This window comes from Mauremys mutica, chromosome 7 (genome assembly GCF_020497125.1).
Source record: "Mauremys mutica isolate MM-2020 ecotype Southern chromosome 7, ASM2049712v1, whole genome shotgun sequence".
NCBI lineage: Eukaryota > Metazoa > Chordata > Testudines > Geoemydidae > Mauremys > Mauremys mutica.
The window spans coordinates 30769747-30789625 of NC_059078.1; the positions used below are offsets into that span (position 1 = coordinate 30769747).

Genomic DNA, 19879 nt, shown 5'->3' on the forward strand with positions numbered 1-19879 from the left:
TGCCCCATCTGGGAGGCGTGCCCGGGCGATGGGCAGCTGGGGAGGGAGCAGGCCCAGGTGTTTGGCCTGGCTTGTTCTAGCTCCCAGCTGGGACTGAGTAGCTCAGTGCTTTCCAGGACAAGGCTCAAAGCACCTGCTGGCACCAACTTCCCCCTAGCAGCAGGTACTGGGAGGTGACGACATTGAGCAGGGGTCAAACAGGCACAGTAGTTTGATCCAGAGCTAGGACTGAACCCAGGCATCCTGGCTCTCAGCCCCCACTCCCCTCCCAGAGCTGGGAACTGAACACAGGCATCCCGATTCTCGGCTCCCTCTAGTCACGAGCTCCACTGCCTCTCCAGCAGAGCTCCTTGCACCCCTCCGTTATCCCCCGCCCCACTGCGGAGGGGGAGCCGTGTACACAGGGCAGGGGTGGGGAGCATTGAGGCCTAGGCACAAGCAGCACTGCTGGCTTGTCTGCTCTCTCCACAGCCAGTTCGGGGGGGGGCCCAAGCTGCCACGCCCCCAGGCGCTCTGGTGCCGTACCTGTCCGCCGTGGGTCCTTGTAGTCAGGGACGGGCTCCATGTAGGGCTTCAGCTCGTCGTCCTCATGCCCCACATTCATCCAGCGGTCTTTCATGATTTGCTGCAGTGGAGAGGGGGAGTCAGCAGAGGGATGGGCAGAGGACACCCGGGGATGCAACAGTCACCTCGACCCCCATCGCGCAGCCACTGAAGGAACCCGCCTCCCCCCAAGTGCGTCAGGCACCCCATAGGCCCAGCACTGAGAGGGATTTGGGGCTTCCTCAGGAGCATCAAGGTACAGGCCACTGCTGGAGAGAGGATCCTAGGCCAGAGGGGTCAATGGGTCTGATTGGGGGGGGGAAGGGGAGGGATACTGGACTGCATGGGCCCATGGGTCTGACCCAGAGTGGCAGGGACTGGGGGGATGCCAGGCTGGCTGGGGCCCATGTGTCTGATCCACGGTGGGGAGGGTGGGCAGATATATTGAGCTGGCTGGGCCCATGGGGAAGGAGAGGGAGTAGGGTGACCAGATGTCCCGATTATATAGGGACAGTCCCAATTTCTTCTTATTTGGCTCCTATTACCCCCCACCCCATCCTGATTTTTCACATTTGCTGTCTGGTCACCCTAAGAGGGAGGGATACACTGAGCTGGCTGGGCCCCATGGGCCTGACCCAGAGCGGCAGGGACTGGCCCCATTGGCCTGGTGACAGAGGTAAATGCTGGGTTGGCTGGGCCCATTGGTTTGATGTGGGGGTGGGGATGCTGGGTTGGCTGGGCCCATTGGTTTGACTGGGGGGCAGCTGCTGTTGCAGAGGGGATGAGCACTGAGGGAGGCAGGCAGACTCCTAGGCCATGTCTGAGCATTGCCCCCACCCCATTCTGCCTCAGTGGGCTGCCTGGAGCCCTCCCCGGAACGACAGAGGCTCCCCTTGGAGCCACCAGGGCAGTGGCTCCCGAGTGCAGCCTTCGGAAGGGCCTTTGCCCCTGTGCTAGCTCCAGGCTGGGGAAGGGGCACTGCAGAGAGATCAGAGTGTCCTGTTCCAGAAGGGGGTGGGGTGGGTCTGGCAGCAGGAACTCCCTCCTTGTACCAGTCCCTCCCACCCTCTCCACAGCGGGGACCCACAGCGCTGAGGGCACACAACAGCTCCCAGCTCCGGTACCAAGCCAGACCCTCTGGGCCTGGGCCTAGTCTGGGAACACTCCAACTAGCGCCGTGGGAACAGCCAGCTGTAGCACACAAAAGACTCTGCTGGGATGCGCTGGCAGGACCCCCCTGCCCTCCAATCACCTCTAAAGTGCCTCTCTTGCTAGGGTTGAGAATGAGGAATTTCTTCAGCAGGTTCTCACAGTCCGTGGACATGTAGAAGGGGATCCGGTACTTGCCCCGCAAGACCCGCTCCCGCAGTTCCTGGGGGGAAAGGAAGGGTCAGCAGGAGAGCCCAGAGGGTGGGTGCACGGAGACATGCGAGCACACACAGATTACGTCCCCACACACAAACCCCAACTCTGTTATGCAAGGAGAGGTGCGGGATGTGATTATCCTCATTAGGCAGATGGGGGGAAAAACCCAACAACTTACCAGGGTCAGACAAGTCATGGAACCAAGAACAGAATCCAGGACTCCTGGCTCCGAGCCCCCCGCTCTAGCCACCAGACACTTCGCCCCTACCAGAACAGAACCCAGGAATCCCAGCCCCCTGCTCTACCCACTCCCTTGGTAGATCTAGGAAAGGAACCAGGAGTCCTTGCTCCCACCCCTACTCGGGGTGCACATGGTGGGTATGCAGGCTCCCAGCACGTCCAGTGCTCCCTCAGTGCACATCAGGGTGAAAGGTGCCAGGGGCTGAATGGGGGAACCGCTGGTGGCAGAGGTGGGGGTGCCGTGCCCACTCACCTTGAGGTTCTGCCCATCGAAGGGCAACGAGCCGCTGACCAAGGTGTACAGGATGACACCCAGGCTCCAAACGTCCACCTCGGGGCCATCGTACTTTTTGCCCTGGAAGAGCTCGGGCGCAGCATAGGGAGGGCTCCCACAGAACGTGTCCAGCTTGTTCCCGAACGTGAACTCATTGCTGAAGCCAAAGTCGGCGATTTTAATGTTCATGTCGGCATCGAGCAGCAGATTCTCGGCCTGCAGGGTACGAGCAACATGGCAGGGGGGGGTCACTGCTGCCTGAGCATCCCTCCCAGGGTAGGGAGAGAGGACAGCCAATGGGGCTGAGAGTTGGGATGGAAAGGCATTGGCAAAACTGAGTGCGAATCCCATGCCAGTTGAGGGGAAGAGATCAATGTAGTGGGATCGGCACCTTGAGGAGCAGGGAGCAGATCTGAACAGGGGCTCTGGCAGAACCACGCCCTGATGAGAGTGTCTCTTACCTTCAAGTCTCTATGTACAATGAACTTCTGGTGACAGTACTGCACAGCAGACACTATCTGGAAGGGAAGAGAAGATCAAGATGCGGGGGGGTCTTCACGACATTGCATCCCTTTCCCCGCATGGGCAACAATCACGCTTCACAATCCACCAATATCCCCCTCAGCCTCACTGTACGGCACAAAAGGTCAGCTGAGCCCAGCTCCCCTACCTCAGGTATCCACCCTCATGGTATCTGAGCACACTGGCACCACTGCAGACAGAGGAGAGTGCCCTCTACATACACAGCCGCCAACATTTCCTGCTGTATCCCAGGGCTTCACAAGGCTAAACCCGCCTTTGGTCGGACACTCCCTCGGCAGCCTTGGGCTTAGCTGGGGATGGCAGGGTCACTGTCTCAGGTGGCATTTAGCTCAGAGGCTGGTGTGCTAATGCCCACACAATGCCCAGCACCCCTGCACCAGGGGTCAGGGCCCCGTGTCACCGGGAGCAGAACTAACCTGTCGAAATTTTGCCCTGGCTTCTTTCTCTTTCATTCTTCCATGGGCTACTAAGTAGTCGAACACCTCACCTGCAGGGAGTGACAGAGCTGTTACACGGAGAAGGGTGCGGGCCTGAGGCCCCCAGAAGCCTTCGCTCTGGCTGAGGGCAGGAGGGTGTTATGGGTGCCCCCCCCGAGCCCAGCAGGCACCTACCCCCGCTGGCGTACTCCATGACGAGGTACAGCGTCTTCTCCGTCTCTATGACTTCAAATAATTTAACTGCAAGACACAAAACAGGGGGAAGTGGGTGTCCTGCGTAGCTCCGGGCTCTGAGCCCTGCCAGTGCTGGCCCGAGCCAGGGGTTGTGGCAGGCCGGCTGCATCATTGGGCTGATGCTCCCCCTACTGGTGATGGTAGGAGGCTCTTGGGGCCAAATCTGGTGCAGGCACCAACCCACTCACATTATCTGGAGTTGTGCCCACTTGGGCATCCAGTGCTGGCATTAGCTGTTGTGCCTGGATCAGCGCTGGGAGCTCTCCAGGTCCCCGCGAACTGCAGCCCAGAACTGCCACAACTGCAAAGAGCATGAAATCCAGCTCACCAAGGTTTGGGCATGTGGCTCTCCAGCCCTGAGGGTAGAAGCTGTCTGGGGCATTTCACCCTCACCAGCTAGAGCCTGCCTTCCCCACTGGGGTGGGTGGGAGCTTGCCCCTGGGCGTCCCAGCCCATCCCTCTCCCAGGACGAGCGAGCGGGGGACTGGGACAAGCTGTGTGCACAGTCTCACCTATGTTGGGATGATTCAAAACCTTCATTATTCGCACTTCCCGGAAGAGCTGGAATAAAGCAGAGACAAGAGCACGCAGCTGGGGTTAAACAGCAAGGGGGCCCAACAGTACGAGGCCAGCACATCCCAAAGGCCCAGACCCCTACTCTAGGGGGTCACTGCACAGAGCCAGCACCCTTGCGATCAGGCTGGAGTGGGGTGGACAGCCCAAATAGCCACCCCCCCCCCACCCACCCCCAGGCCCACCTGCCTGTCAATAGCTGAGGATCTCACAGCACTGTCATAGGAGGCAAAACTGACTTGCCCAAGGCCACAAAGGCAGAGCGCGGACTGGAACCCAGGAGTCCTGCTTCCCCTCCCCAGTCTCAGGTTTCAGCTCCTAGAGGAGGCTGCTGCACTGCAGAAGGGTCTGAAAGCTACCTTGGAAACGGGAAGCAGAGGGACAATGCCCCCTAGCAGGGCTGCTGAGCGGCTTAGCGCGTGTGTTTGGACAACACAGCAATTCTGTTAAGTGGGAGCGCGTTACCCCTCCCCTGAGGTCAGGTCAGAATCCCCCCCCCCCTCCCCAGATTACAGATCTTGTTACTGTAATCCATTCATTAACAAAGCAATCCGCTTGTGTGTAACCAGCCGGGGTAATCGGGCACCGAGACTGAGCCGCCTGCCACCTTGGCTGGGCTACGTGGACGCCCCCACAACAGGAGAGACACCAGAGCACCTCACACAATTATGCTAATCATCCCTGGCTCTCCTATAGTGCTGCCCAGCCGCAGAGCTCAAAGCGCTTTACAAAGATGGTCGGTATCACTATCCCTATTTTACATATGTGGAAACTGAGGCACAGAGGTCACAGCAGAGCTGGGACTAGAACACAGAAGTTTAGTTGTAGGTTAGCGCTGTAGCCACTAGGCCACCCTGCCTCAAAGTCAGTGTGACACAGGAGGGTCTCAGCTGCTTAATTCAGAGCGGCAGGGTTCACATTACCTCCTGCCACGCAGAGCAGAGGTACACTAACTCTCTCACCTTCAGGCAGCTGGTCATGGGCAGGTGTCTGCAACGTGTCTCCCCCCCATAAAAGATAAAGAGAGAACCCAGCACAAGCAATTAACCACCAGGAGATTGAGCTTGGACTGGAAATGGAGTCGTCTCAGGGGATGCCACTTCATCCAGCACCTTCTGCCACAGAGGAGCCCAGAGCTGCCCCAGGGCAATGCTGATGAAATGCAGCCACCTTTGGTGTGGAGTGTGTCAGCTGCCAGCACAGGATTTTGGGGCCTGATCTCTCTTGTGATGGGAAGCGCGGTGCAGAGTAGACAGGGCCTTTGTGAGTGATGCCCCTGCATGTCAGCACTGGCTCCCTGAAGCATCTGGCTCTGTGGGTGAGCAACAGGTCACGATGAGCTGTTGCTCTGTGTACCATCAAGCGCTCAAGGGGAAACTGGTTGGGCAGTGCTCTGGGGGCTGAGGGTGGGAGCAGGTGTGGGTTTGAGGGGTTGGCTCTTCTGTAACCTGTCTTGAGCCAGGGCATTGCTGCTTTTTGCTGAGGGTGGGGTGGGGCTTGAGGAGCTGTGTCTGTCTGGGAGCCCCACGGCAGATATCCCTTGGAGGGAAGGGGCTGGAGTTGCCCCCTTGCCTTGCACAACCCACAGGGGAAGTATTGCCATGCTGGCATCTGCCTGAGTCCTGACCAGGTGGGTGGGGCCACAGAGGAAGCACTGGGATGGGCCCAAAGCTGAGGCCAGGCTGCAAGGCCCCCCGGGGTCTGGGATTTGCCTGGATATCTGTCAGGCTTCGGAGGGGGCCATGCTTTAGATGCTGCCAGCCTATGGGGTATGCTTGGGCTGAGTGCCCAGCCTAGCAGGAGAGCAGGAGTGGTTGGGATGTGGGGCTGTCTCCCCCCTTCCACACACAGCTTCCTCCACCCCCCTTCTCCACTTAGCTATCCCCCCACAGCTCTGCCCGGGGGCTGAGCCCTTGTCCACACATGGGCCCCAGTGCTGTTCTCCCAGCTATCTCTCGGGTAACGATGCCAAGTATCTGACTAACACTTGCCTTGTTACCAAGGCAACGAGCCACAGACAACCCAGAGCTTTCTCCTCCGTTCCTTCCCTTCACGTCTTGGCTTGCAGGGACGCCCACTCGGCATCGTCCATGCCCCTGCTCGCTCAGCCTCCCTGTGTGTGGGGAAGTAACGGGGAAGCTTTTCCTTTCCAGGAGGATCTGTGAGTTGGGCTAATTCGAGGTCAGTCTCTGGATTCTCAGCCCTTTGGCTCAACTTCCTGCGTGACACGGCTGGGTGGACGTGGTCCACTTGCAGGCCATGGAAAAGCAGGCACCCTCGCCCCTTCCTCAGGGGGCCTGCTGCCAGCTACAAACCCTCCCGAACAGGGGAACTGCCTCCCAGCACATGGTCCTACATGGGGCAGGAGAACACGGCGCAGGTGCCTCTGACATCGGCAAGGAGAGCCCAGGGCAGGGCTCCAGGCACACTGGCCGTGGGGCCATGAGAGCTGCTGCAGGGACTGTGCTCTGGCCATTGGAGCAGTCAGGGTGCCTGTGATCAGCTTCATGCTCTGGAAAGGAAGTGGAAGCTAAAGGAGAGAGCAGGGGATAGATGAATTTGGTGTCTGTACCTCAGTATCCCCATGCGGGGGGGGAGGGGGATACCTTCCTGCCAGGGAAGAACCCCAAGGCTTTTGGGATGCCATGCTGAGTGCTACCCTGCTCCTGGGCACAAGCCTGGCAGCATTTACCCAGGTAAATTTACTTGCTGCAGTGGGCAGGTGCTTTGGGGCCTGGGCACAAAGTGAGGCCCCATCCTAGGCCGTTTTCTGCATCACAGTTTCCCTTTGGTGACTGGAGGGAACGTGACAGTGATTTCCAGGAGAACCTTCCCTCCCGCAGCTGGCAGCGCAGACGCATCCCACCCCCTTCCCCATGTCCCAAAACCACAGCAATTAAATGGTCTATGGGCTCCCTAATGACCGTATATGGGAGAGAGCTATAAATACCTCCCCAACAAACATCTGGAGACTGAGCTAAACTGAAAACTGGCAGCCAGATGTTCAGACGCCACAGCTGCTTGCACAGAGCCAGTCACTCCAGCTGCCGGACTGTTAGCTCCTAGCCGGGTGCCCTTCGATTCACTTGATCCACAAATGCCCCACACTGGTGTGAGTATGGCCAGGTGTGAAACCGAGGAGCTGTCTACTTTGGGTTCCTGCCCAGCCAGGATGCTGTAACATGTATCTTCCCCCCTTGTCCTGAAGAATCCTCAACAACTTCCTGGATGGTCCACTGAGATCTGCTGCTCCCAGAGATCTGTGCTGGCTCCTGACTAGCCTGGGACACTGGTGAGCTAGAACACGCTGCTCCCAGAGATCGGCGCCGGCTCCCGGCTAGCCCGGGACACCACTGAGCTAAGAACACACTGCTCCCAGAGATCTGCGTGGCTAGCCCAGGACACCGGTGAGCTAGAACACGCTGCTCCCAGAGATCTGCGTGGCTCCTGGCTAGCCCGGGACACCGGTGAGCTAGAACACACTGCTCCCAGAGATCTGCGTGGCTCCCGGCTAGCCCGGGACACCACTGAGCTAAGAACACGCTGCTCCCAGAGATCTGCACTGGCTCCCGGCTAGCCCGGGACACCGGTGAGCTAGAACACGCTGCTCCCAGAGATCTGCGTGGCTCCCGGCTAGCCTGGGACACCGGTGAGCTAGAACACACTGCTCCCCGCTCCCCAAAGAGCCGTGCTTGCTCCCAGCTAACCTGGGCCAGAGGTGAGCCAGTGCTCACTAGATCTTGGTCACCCACTGAGCTGCAGTCTAAGACAGCAGCAAGCCTCTTTGTAGGCATTATTCCCCAACGTCCTGCTCTTGGAAGGGGCTCTACTGAGGCTTTACAGCAAAAGGCTTTTCCTCCAGCAACCATCTGTCATCCCCACCTCCATCTGGGGCTGGGGTACAGCCAAGGAGTTAGGGATAGCTTGGGCCAAACAGCGCCGAGAGAAACAGGAGGGGATCAGCTCCGCTCTCCACTCATGGCCACAGGGATGCCTCCACCAGCCACTTCGGAGACTCTAAGTGGATGCAGTGGTGCAACCCTCATCGGGACTAGTCAGCGAGGGCATCCCTTCTGTGCTGGCTCACAAGCCTGGACAGAGCGTTCCAGCAGGACAAGGCACGTCTCTCTTCAGAGCTCCAAAGAAAAGCAGTCAGGGCACCAGAGCCACAGGTGCCTGCCCTGATACTGCACCAGAAACCTGACGCGTTACCCACTATGCCACAGTGCCCTTCCAATAGGAGAGCTCCCCTCTGCACATCCCATAAGCCACTGCTCAACACACAGCTGCTCCCCAGGGTCAGGCATGAGGCTTTGTGCTTAGACTGTAACCTCTCTGGGGCAGGGACTGTGTCCATCATGAGTTTGTACGGTGCCTGGTGCAGTAGGGCTCTGATCTACCACAGTCCGCTACAGGACACCATAGTAAACAATAAGGCAGTGAGCAGCTGGGCTGGTGAGAAACCCCCAGGAAAGAGATCTCCAGCATCCCCTCCAGCCTCAGCTCCACCCCAACAGGGCTGAGGCCAGGCCCAGTGCACCAAACTGCCTTGTGACTTGGAAACACACTGGGCAGGGAGGGGTTAAACGAAGCGCTGGCACCCATGCAGAAGGCCCAGGGCTGAGCTCACCCTCACCCACTAGACACCCCCTCCCAGGATGTGCCCAAAGCAGAGCCCAGAGCCTACGAGCTGGAGAGGCTGATTCTGGAGGTGGGCGCAGCTCTGTGCTGGTTGCCAGGGATGCGACAGTTGCTATGGCTGGCTTTAGAATGGGGCGGGGGGAAGGGATTCCTCTGCAGGGTGCTCTGGCTTCCTGGGGGAAGGCGCCACATGCTTATGCCTTGAGCTGGAGAATCCGGGGACCAACGTTCATAGGGGCAGGAGATGGCAGGGATCACTCCTCCACAGCTAGCCAGGTGCATTATGGGGCAGCACACAGCTCACCTGGGCCACATGCCTGGTCTCACAAGCGGGGAGGCTGGGGGCTGGCTGGAAAGCTCCTGAGCACACGTCTCCCAACTCCCTTTATTCAAGCCTGGCTGGGGGAAGCCTCCGCTGTACCTAGGGCTGGCATCCCTCTGGCAACAGGGCCCATCCTCCACTCCAGCGGGACCCAGCCCGTGGCAAGGGGCTTGGTATAACCAGAGGTGGTGCTGGGAAGTGGAATGAAGGCCTGATGAAGATAAGGGAGACCTACATCTTGGTGGGGAAGGACACACCAGCAGGCAGTGGGGGCCATTGAGGCAAGGTGGCTCCAGGAGACGCATCCTGACATGGGGGGAAATGGGATAGAAGAGGCCTCATGGTCCAGGCCCCGTGCCAGTCCCTCCCTGGGTGTTCACATGCCCTGAAAGCTGCAGCGGCTGCCAGCTCAGCCGCTTTGCTCAGGCTCTGTTGACAAGGCTGCATTAGCAGCTGCCAAGCCATGCAGGGCTGCTAGTGTCAGGCTCTGAGTCAAACAGAACATGGAGCAGTCTGGGCACAGAGTGCTGCACCTCCTGCATGGCCTTCTGGTGACCCATGTGGGCGGAGGATTGGTGACAGCCTCGACCATCGGAGCCCGACTCCTGCAGGAGCTGGGGGTTATCTGCTGAGCGGGCAAGAGGAGTAGTCACCCCCCAGAGTACACTGAAGGGATCAGCTGGCATGGGCTCCCTGCTCCACTCACTTCCCACAAGCAGAGCTGTAGTCCTTTGAAGGGGGATGGGGGTCAAGCTCCCGAGGCGGGACATTCTGTGCCCATGGACATTCACCCCCCCCCACACCACTCTAGGAACCCCATTAATGACACATCATGACCCCCTGGTGCCATGGCAAGGCTGACTCCAGCCCTCAGCAGGATGGAGCACTGGGCGCCCCATTGCTTAGCTTTGATCTCATGGGACACAGCTCTGCAGTGTCACTCAGCCAGTACTTCATGAAGGTAGGCAACATGTAGTCTCTCCCATTCTACTTAGGCAGAGAAGGTCGGAGCTGGGAGTAAAACCCAGGAGTCCTGGCTCCCAGCCACCGCCCTGTAACCCACTAGACCTCACTCCCTTCCCAGAGCTGGGGACAGAACCCACGAGCCCTAGCTCCCAAGTCCAATAGTTAGAGCAGAAGTACAACACACCTTGCCAGTTATGCTGGCAAACGGAACCCCTGGAACTTGGTTTTGCTGTCTCAGGGACCCCCGCACGCTCCCAATCCCCCATGCAGGCAGGTGGTTGGACAGTGCAGGGCTCAGAACACAGCACGAGCAGCTGGGCAGAGATTTTACTCTGTTTAATTCAGAGCATCACCATGACAGTGAAGGGGGAGCTAGGGGGGAGGCAGTACTTAGAGCACCTCCTGCTGTCAGGGTGCTATGCCCACAGTCTGAACACAGCAGAAGCAGGGCCCTTACCTTCTGCAGGCTTGACGAGTTGAGCTGCGTCTTGTCAATGATTTTCACAGCCACCTGGATGGGGAGAGAGAGGAGCCCAGTTATCTCTCCCGTAGTGTTGGACAAGCTGGAGCAGAACATACCCAGGGGAGAATCCTAGGGAGGTGCAAAACAGGATGGAGGCCCCGACAACCCTCAGGCTGGCTGCTCGCTGCTGCCTCTGCCGCCCCAGTTAACGACAATGCGTCTCTGTTCCGCCGAGCTCCCTAGCGGGCCCAGCACAAGGATGGCAGCAGGCCAGCGGGCAATTTACAGCCTTGAGAAAACTCAGATTGTAGGCCAGTGTGCGTCAGGCCGACTGTGGGGGCCGCTCTTCATCCTGGCTTGAGGACTTGAGCCAATCGGGTGCGAAGCAGTGACTGTCACACTGAAACACTTGGCAGGTTCCTGGAGTCGGGCAGGGAACCTGCAGCGAACTGTGTTCAACTTGGAGCCTTTTGAGAGAACCAAATGAAGAGCCCAGACCTGCTGGCTAATCTCACAGGTGGCAGAGAAGTAGCACAGCTGCAGGTTCCGCGAGCAGCATGCGGCAGAGCGCTCCAGAGAGGCCAGAGCTGGGCTAGGATTAGCTGGCTTGGCCCAGTAACCCACAACAGGGAGATGGCACTCAGTGAGGATGGTGGGGAAGGTATTTCCACCTTCCCTCAGGTACCCAAGCTTGGCTCTCACTGCTTGACAGTCCCTTGTTGCCCCACCTGTCACTCCTGCCAAGACTTTGTCCACATACACACTCCCTAACTTGCACTCATCCCCTGTGTGGAGCCTTAGATCCATTTAGAAATGGCTGAAGCTAGATCAGTCTAAGGCAACCTGGTGCATACATAAGCACTGAGACAGAAAACCCTCCCACCCCCCTTCCCCAAGACTCAATAGGACCAGGAAAGGCAAGACACATGGAAGAGTTTCAGCAGGTATCACCCTCGGTCATGATGCTAATCTGGAGTCCACTGGGCCTTGGCAGAGGACAGATGTTGTTTAAACCCTTTCTCACGGGCACTAAGCCCTATGGCAGGGGTAGGCAACCTATGGCATGTGTGCCGAAGGCGGCACGTGAGCTGATTTTCAGTGGCACTCACACTGCCCGGGTCCTGGCCACCGATCCAGGGGGCTCTGCATTTTAATTTAATTTTAAATTAAGTTTCTTAAACATTTTAAAAACCTTATTTACTTTATATACCACAATAGTTTAGTTGTATATTATAGACTTATAGAAAGAGACCTTCTAAAAACATTAAAATGTATGACTGGCATGTGAAACCTTAAATCAGAGTGATAAATGAAGACTCGGCACAGCACTTCTGAAAGGTTGCTGAACCCTGCCCTATGGCTTCTAAAGTCTTTACAGCAAACACACCACTGGCTGCGAGCTGGCCTGTGCAAGCCACTGACTACAGCAGCCCCACTGCAAGCCAGCGGGTCAGGAAAATACAAGTCTCCCAAAAGGGAGCTATAGCTCCCTGAGCCCCACTGAGCTACGATCCAGGGAAGGGACAGCCAGCTACCACTTCAGTCAACCAGGACCCCCAGGGTAATGCGATCCCCCTTTTCCTCCAGCGGCTCAGTCAGCAAACCTACCCCAACACTTCATCCTCCCTTGGATCCTAAACCCTCTGCTGCGTGCAAGGCAGGGAGGAATAGCGGCTTGCTGCCTCCTCTCCCCACTCCCCTCAGAGCCAGGGACACACACAATAGCAGAGCCTCAGTGCAGCTGTAAAAACCCAGCTAGCCTAGCAGCACCACAGCCCTGCCAGGCCCCTTTAACTCTTCCCTGAGGCCAGAGTTCAGTGGAGACACAAAGGGCTGGAGGGGTCAGGTGGACAGCCAACAGGCTAAGCCAGGGCTGGATGGGGGCAGCAGTTGTTTGATCACGGGTGTTGAAGGGCATTATGGCAAAGGGAGAGAGGGTCAAATGATGGGCTGGATGTGAGGAGGTTAAAACAGACCAAAGAAGAGGCTAAAACCTGCTGGGAGCCAGATCTGTTGGGCTGAGAAACTCTCCCAGGGGACGTAGCGGGAGCCCCGTGGGTCAGGACACAGACAAGGCACTGGGGACGATCCTGCGCTGACTCCCAGGGATGGATGTGGCTCACAAGGGGGAACCCAGCTAGGTCTCACAGTACTGACTGCAGTGCTCACCGGGGTCAATCCCTCCCACCTGTCTGGACAGGGGTTAATGCTGGGAGGCAGCATGTGCTGAAGTGTGTGTGGGGGGAGGGGGCGCCTCTTCAGAGGCGGAGGAGTTGCCATGAACGCACTCTCAGACCCACGCCTTCCTGGCTTCCACTTGGGCCCATCAATCGGAATGAGAAAACCCCTCCTCTTTCGGCAGTCCCCCCTCCAGGAACTATTCACCACCACCACCCAGTGGGAGCCCCTTAGTGCCCCTCACACAGACCCTACTCTGGTAGCTGGAGGGGGCAGGTAAGCTAGGCTGGTGTTAACTGAGCGCCAAACCCAGTGCTCTGGGCTGCAGCATAGGCAGGGGCAGGCTGCAAACACAGATGCCCTCCAAGTGCAGCCTCAGCAGCGACAACTGCTACAAGAGCTGTTGGGAAACAGGCGCAGGCTTCAGGCTGGAGATAACTGGCTTCTTCAGCCTGTGCAAACAGCAGGGCCCTGTGAACAAACCGGTATTTCCACACTGCCACCAAGGCTTATTTACAGCCTACAGAGCTAGGGGGTGGGGAAAGGACGCTCACCCAACGCCCTGCCCCTGCCTCTGAGCCCATGGGAAACTGACTCCAGCTGATCACCACTTCTCTAGTATTTTGCACCCTCCTGGGAGTCTGAAGAGGAAAATGCCCCCATCTGACTGGCTGCCCTTTCCCCTAGCCACCATCCGGAAGAGGGACAGCCAAGCAGAGCTGCTGTATGAGGGGCAGGACGGAAGCAGAACCACCCATGAGCTACTGGGTTCTGTTTGCTCCCTATCCTGGGAAAAACATGGTGGGACGGGGCCTGCTCTGTTCCTGTGAAAAGTACATGTGTGCCCCATGAACGAACACCCACACCCCTCCCCCAAAGAAGAGGAAACAATGGCACCTGCCTTGACTCCTGGTGTGGAGCGCTGCCTGGCTGAGCTGCTCACAGGGGCGGGGCCCCAGCCTCTAAGGGGCCAAGATCAATCCCTAGTTTGTTCGCCCCACTCTGCCCCCAAGGCCCTTCCCGAGGCTGGACAGCCCCTTGAGCAGTGCCAGGGGGTGGGGTAGGGGGAATGCTGCAGGAGCAGCCAGGCTTAGTCACCCCCCCACCCAGCCTGCAGTGCCTGTCCTGGAGCGGGGGGGATGGGAAAGCCAGGCAGACACAAGGCTGGGTTCTTCCACCCACCTGCAGCCCTTCGGAGCAGAGCAGGATTCTAGCACATGCACACAAGGCTTTAAGGCAGTAGGATAAGCCTGCCTGGCCCCTGGCTAGGATTCAGGGCTGCCTCTGTAACAGCCCAAGCGGCTGCAGCAGATCCACGTGCTGGGGTGCATCTGTTGCCATCTGCTCCGGGGAGTGGGAGCCTGGGCTGGGTGCCTGGCAACCATCGGTACTTGGCATTTCCGAGCGCACACGCTTGTTCCGGGTTGGAGGCCTCACAGGCTTGCAAAGCGCTCCAAGCAGGAGGGAGCACAACATGGCGATTCAAGTGCAGGGCTGAGAGGGTATGTCTACACTGCAGTTAGCCACCCTTGGCTGGCCTGTGCCAGCTGACTTAGCTTGGGCTAATGAGCTGATTAAATGCAGTGTAGATGTTCGGGCTCTGACCTCTGGGATCCTCCCATCCCACAGAGAGCCCAGACTACAGCCTGAGTCTGAACGTCTACCCTGCAGTTAAACAGTCCCTTAGCCTGAGCCCTGCATGGGCCAGCTGCGGGTTTTTAACTGCAGTGTAGACATACCAGTGAGTCAGGAGACCCGGGTTCTGCCTCCCCTGGTGGTTCAGCTTGCCCATTTGTCAGAGAGGGCAACCCCCCCGCCCCCCCAGATGTGGCGCAGACTCTGCGCGGCAGCACATCAGACCCTGGAGAAAGGCCCCGAGGGCTTTGACAAAGAAGGAAATGGAAGCAGAGATGGAAGGGACTTGCCCAGGGTCACACAGTAGCAAGGTCAGATGCTGAGATTCCCCTTGGCTCTAGCCACTAGGCCTGGGGTCACAACAAAATAGTCAGCAGAGGGGACCAAGCCTTAGAGAGATTGTCACGTGGACACTCCATTGTCGCAAAGCACACACCCCTCCCCATCGAGCCCCATCCCCCGGCAACGCCACCCTGGCCTGGGAACATCTGCCCTGGCCTCTATCCTGCACCCCAGCCTACGGGCTTGGCCTCACACCCTTTCCATTTAGGTGCTGCTCCCCCTCCTCCCTGCCCGGCAGTCTCACCTCTTTCCCCGTCAGGACGTGGCGCGCCAACTTGACCTTGGCGAAGTTGCCCTTGCCGATGGTCTTGAGCAAGCGGTAGTTCCCAATGTGCGGCTGCTCATCGGTGGAGGTGGCAGAGTTGCGGCCCCGCAGCATGTTGGACTTGCTGCTGGCTTTGGACTCTGTGTGGCCCAGTGCCGGCTGTGGAGACAAACACACACAACTTAGGCTGGGGAAAGGCACCAGAGGGTCCTGCCCTTCTCCCCACCATCCCCTTGTGCTCAGCCTCAGTGCCGAACTGAGGCTCAGTGTCCCCACCCCAGCATGCTCTGCAGGGCCCACTCTGGTATTCAGCTTCTCACCCTGACTGGCAGGATAGAGCCCTCAGCCCTCGGGAGATGGGTTAAACCTTTTTGGGACCTGCCTATGCTCCAGCAAGCATTGCCCAGCCCCTTCTTCACTGCAGGGGTGGGGGTCAGCCACCACTGCCCAGCCTCACTGGGTCTGAACCCCAATTCCACTGGCCTCGTCTCCACTCCATGCACATGTCACGCTGTGCCCTGATGCATTGGCAGGGGGCTCCCTTCCTGATCTCTACTGGGAACCAGGCAGTGCCCTGAAGCATGAGATGGGAAGACCCTTGCCTCACCATGTGTTAACTAGGAAGTGGCCCCAAATTCATTCAAGCCCTTTTAAAAGGGATGCACTAAGGGATTCAGCATAGGAGGGGGTGAAAGCCAAGCCCAAATGCAAGGTCACCAGGAATCATGAGGAACAACATGCTACCAACCCCTCACCCACCTGCACACACACAGACCACAGCAAACACACCATTCAGTCTGGTTGGCTGGCAGTAGCCTCAACATGCCTGGAGCGCAAGTCCAGCCCACACTTGCCCGAGAGGAAATCAACAGATTTCATTGCCACTAGAGCCCACCTAGGATTTGGCTGGGGCTGGTGTAAGCAGTAGCCCCACTGCTGCCCTCTATGTAGCCCCTTGCTAGAAAGCATTTCACGCTGCTTTGTGGAGGAGCAGGAGCCGGATGGAAAAAGCAGCGTTCTCCTGCAGTCATGGGACACAGATGGGGCAGGGACACCCCTCCATAGAACAACCCTGCAAGCCCCCAAGTGCAGTACTCCACCTCCTAATGAGGGAAGCAGAGTCCCATCACTCATACTGCTTTATCATCTGAGGAGGGCTCAGTCCTGGGCGAAGTGGGAGGGATTCTCTCGTCTATGTTATACAGGAGGTCAGACCAGTTAATCTAACAGGCCCTTCCAGCTTTAAGAGCTCTGCATCGCCGCAAACTCTTTACGCTGGGGATCCTGGCCCCAGCCCCATACCAGTAATGCACAATGCTGAGTGTGGATTCCTGGGTAACACTCTACCCAGGAAGGAAAAACAAACCCAGCCCGCAGTGGGCTCTCTTCCTTCCTGACACCAGGGGAGGGGACAGCTTAACCCAGCACATGTAAGACTCACCACAGATCAGTGGCTAAAGATATCAAGTGCGTATCTCGGTGGGATGGATTCTGCGACCACCCCCTAGACAAATGATCCAGTAATAGCTTCTACCTCCATTAAGCCTCAGAACCGCCCCCCCACCCCGGGGATTTCCATTTTGCAGGTTGGGGATACTGAGAGACAAATACATCTGTGCAATACCAGCATGGTGTGTGAAATTTCAGCTCCAGCACCTGTCTCAGAGTTGGTATGAACGTTCTCTCCTCTTTACAAAGGGGAACTGAGGCAGAAAAGGGTCAAGTGATTTGCCCAAGGTCGCACAGCAGGACAGCGACTGAGCTAGGAACAGAACCCAGGAGTCTGGACTTCCAGCTCTCCTTGCTCTAACCCAGTCAGCCCCGCTTCCCTCCCAGAGCTGAGTATAGAACCCAGGAGTCCTGACTCCCAGTTCTCCACTCTAATGACGAGGGCCTGGGTTTCATCTCTGGCTCTGACTCCCACCCTGCACAATCTAGACACAGGAATCATTAAATTGCACCCTACGTGTTTCCAGGGAAAACAGAAAAGGCAGAGCTGGGGAGATGAATGTGAGAAGAGGTTCAAGTCCAGCACTGCTCCCATCCACGCCCCAAGCCAACAGCCACACCTGTTCCCTTACTGCGGGTGTCCAGCCAGGCACACATGTAACATAAGTACAAAGGAGGAAGAGATCAGAGGAAGCTGCCAAGAAAGCTAAAGTTAAAGGCCCGCCTGTGCCAAAAGTTAACTTAACCCTTTGGAGGTCAGGCAGGTGCAGTGCCTGGCACGGCTGCCCTTGCTCTCTGTAAATCAATTACTGGGCCCCCCTGAGAGATCATTTCCTCTCCACATTCGTGGCAATAGGATCCCTGCTAGGCAACTCAGGAGGGGTGTGGCAAAGCCTGACACTTCCACAGGCTCTTTCTGACACAGTCAGGGAGCTACCAGCTCAGACCCAGGCAGCCTGGCTAGCACTTCCCAGAGCGATGAGCATGTTTTGGGGTTATACAATGAAGTGTCTTCCAGTAAAGGCGTCCAGAAGCCAAATATTTCCCTGACACTGGAATTGCAGGCCACACAGTACCAGCCTCTCTCCCCCTTCACTAGAAACCAGCCTCACGGAGGATTAGGCACATGCACTGCTATGAGTTCAGACATGACCTCCCCAAGCCCCAATACGCTCACACAGAATCAGAAACATGGCTGGGTTATAGCAGCTATGGGGAACTGGATGGAAATTGAAGACACTAGGTTTTCTATTCCTGGCTCTGATGTACTACTCCCATCTGCTCTGTGCCTCAGTTCCCCTCCATCCTTTGTCTATTCCGATAGTGAGCTCTCTGGGGCAGGGACTGCCTGGACTGCGTTGAACTTAACATAAGAAAACATAAGAATGGCCATACTGGGTCATACCAATGGCCCACCTAGCCCAGTATCCTGTCTTCCAACAGTGGCCAATGCCAGGTGCTTCAGAGGGAATGAACAGAACAGGGGAATCATCGACTGATCCATCCCCTGTTGTCCACTTCCAGCTTCTGGTAGGTAGATGCTTAGGACACCCAGTGTGTGAGGTTGCATCCCCGACCATCTTGGCGAATAGCGATCGATGGACCTGTCCTGCATGAACTTACCTAATTATTTTTTGAACCCTGTTAATGTTTTGGCCTTCACAACATCCCCTGGTAATGAGTTCCACTGATGGACTGTGCATTGTGTGAAGAAGTACTTCCTTTTGTTTGTTTGTTAATTTGTTGCCCATTAATTTCATGTGGTGACCCCTGATTCTTGTGTTATGGGAAGGGGTAAATAACACTTCCTTATTTACTTTCTCCACACCAGTCATGATTTTATCATATTCCCCTTTAGCTGTCTCTTTTCCAAGCTGAACAGTACCAGTCTTTTTAATCTTTCCTCAAACTGAATCTGTTTCATCCCCACAATCATTTTTGCCTTTCTTTCTACCTTTTCCAATTCTTATACATCTTTTTTAAGATGGGCCGACCAGAGCTGCACACAGTATTCAAGGTGTGGGCGTACCATGGATTTATATAGCGGCATTCCTTTCCTAATGGTTCTTAACATTCTGTTAGCTTTTTTGATTGCTGCTGCACACGGAGCAGATGTTTTCAGAGAACTATCCATGACTCCAAGATCTCTCTTGAGTGGTAACAGCTAATTTAGACCCCATCACTCTGTATGTATAGTTGGGATGTTTTCCAATGTGTATTACTTTGCATTTATCAACACTGAATTTCATCTGCCATTTTGTTGCCCAGTCAGTTTCCTGAGATCCCTTTATAACTCTTTGCAGTCTGCTTTAGACTTAACTATCTTGAGTAATTTTGTATCATCTGCATATTTTGCCACCTCACTGTTTACCCCTTTTTCCAGATCATTTATGAAAATGTTGAATAGGACTGATCCCAGTACAGATCTCTGGGGGACACGGCTATTTATCTCTCTCCATTGTGAAAATTGACCATTTATTCCTACCCTTGGTTTCCTGTCTTTTAACCAATTACTGATCCAGGAGAGGTCCTTCCCTCCTATCCCATGACTGTTTACTTTGCTGAAGAGTTTTGGTGACAGACCTTGTCAAAGGCTTTCTGAAAGTCCAAGTACACTATATCCACTGGATCACCCATGTCCACGTGCTCGTTGATCCCCTCTACGAATTCTAATAGATTGGTGAGGCATGATTTTCCTTTACAAAAGCTGTGTTGACTCTGTTGTATTTGTGCAGGTGCTGAAGCATTGCTGTAATGCAAATTCTGGGGGCCACTGTGATTCAGGATTCCTGGCCTGAGGTGGAGGAGTTTCAGGCCACATTTTGAGAAAGTCTGAATAAGGCTGTGAATCCAGTCACCATGATTCTGAAGGGTCAGTTCAGTAGAGGCAGTTTCTATCAAGGGATGTCTCAGTGTTTAGAGCTGTAGCCAGCAAAGCACGCCTTGTGCATACCCAGCTTATACCAACAGAGTTGCACTTTCATCAGTCTATCTAGCTTATTCCAGTCCCCCTCCCACCCGTGAAACAGTTCTGGTTAAGCCCTATTCGCCAGCACAGCTCTATGGCTGGGGCTTTCACTTCACACCCCTGACCAACAGAGCTGTGCCAGCAGCAGCCCCTAGTGTAATTCTGGCCTCAGGAGACCCAGGTTCAAGTTCCTGCTCTGTCACAGACTCCCAGTATGACCCTGGGCAAGTCACGTAGAGTGAAGTTTTCAGAAGCACCTGAAGTCCTGTTTTCAAAGTGGCCCTTAAGTGCCTGAGTCCAAGGCCTATTCTACACACAGGTTTTGTGCTGATATAACAGTGTCAGGGGTGCGTGTGATTACCAATATAATTCCACCAGTACAAGCCCTGGTGTGGATGCAGTTATATTGATATAAAGGTGCCTTTATACCAGTGTAGCTTA

The 19879-nt window shown here is 56.3% G+C and overlaps 1 protein-coding gene across 9 annotated transcripts in view; it reads right to left on the bottom strand.

Annotated features, from left to right (window-relative positions):
* Window positions 1-19879, bottom strand: part of MARK2 (microtubule affinity regulating kinase 2) — a 104729-nt gene that overhangs the window by 14180 nt on the left and 70670 nt on the right. For all 9 annotated transcript variants that reach the window (XM_045023329.1, XM_045023330.1, XM_045023332.1 and 6 more), the window contains exons 2-10: window positions 15001-15180; window positions 10596-10649; window positions 4149-4197; window positions 3577-3642; window positions 3382-3452; window positions 2884-2940; window positions 2402-2638; window positions 1796-1915; window positions 526-625 (exon numbers count right to left, since the gene is read on the bottom strand). In XM_045023329.1, coding sequence (XP_044879264.1) covers window positions 526-625; window positions 1796-1915; window positions 2402-2638; window positions 2884-2940; window positions 3382-3452; window positions 3577-3642; window positions 4149-4197; window positions 10596-10649; window positions 15001-15135 — 889 coding nt within the window. In that variant the 5' untranslated portion in view covers window positions 15136-15180. The remainder of the gene's footprint in view (window positions 1-525; window positions 626-1795; window positions 1916-2401; window positions 2639-2883; window positions 2941-3381; window positions 3453-3576; window positions 3643-4148; window positions 4198-10595; window positions 10650-15000; window positions 15181-19879) is intronic.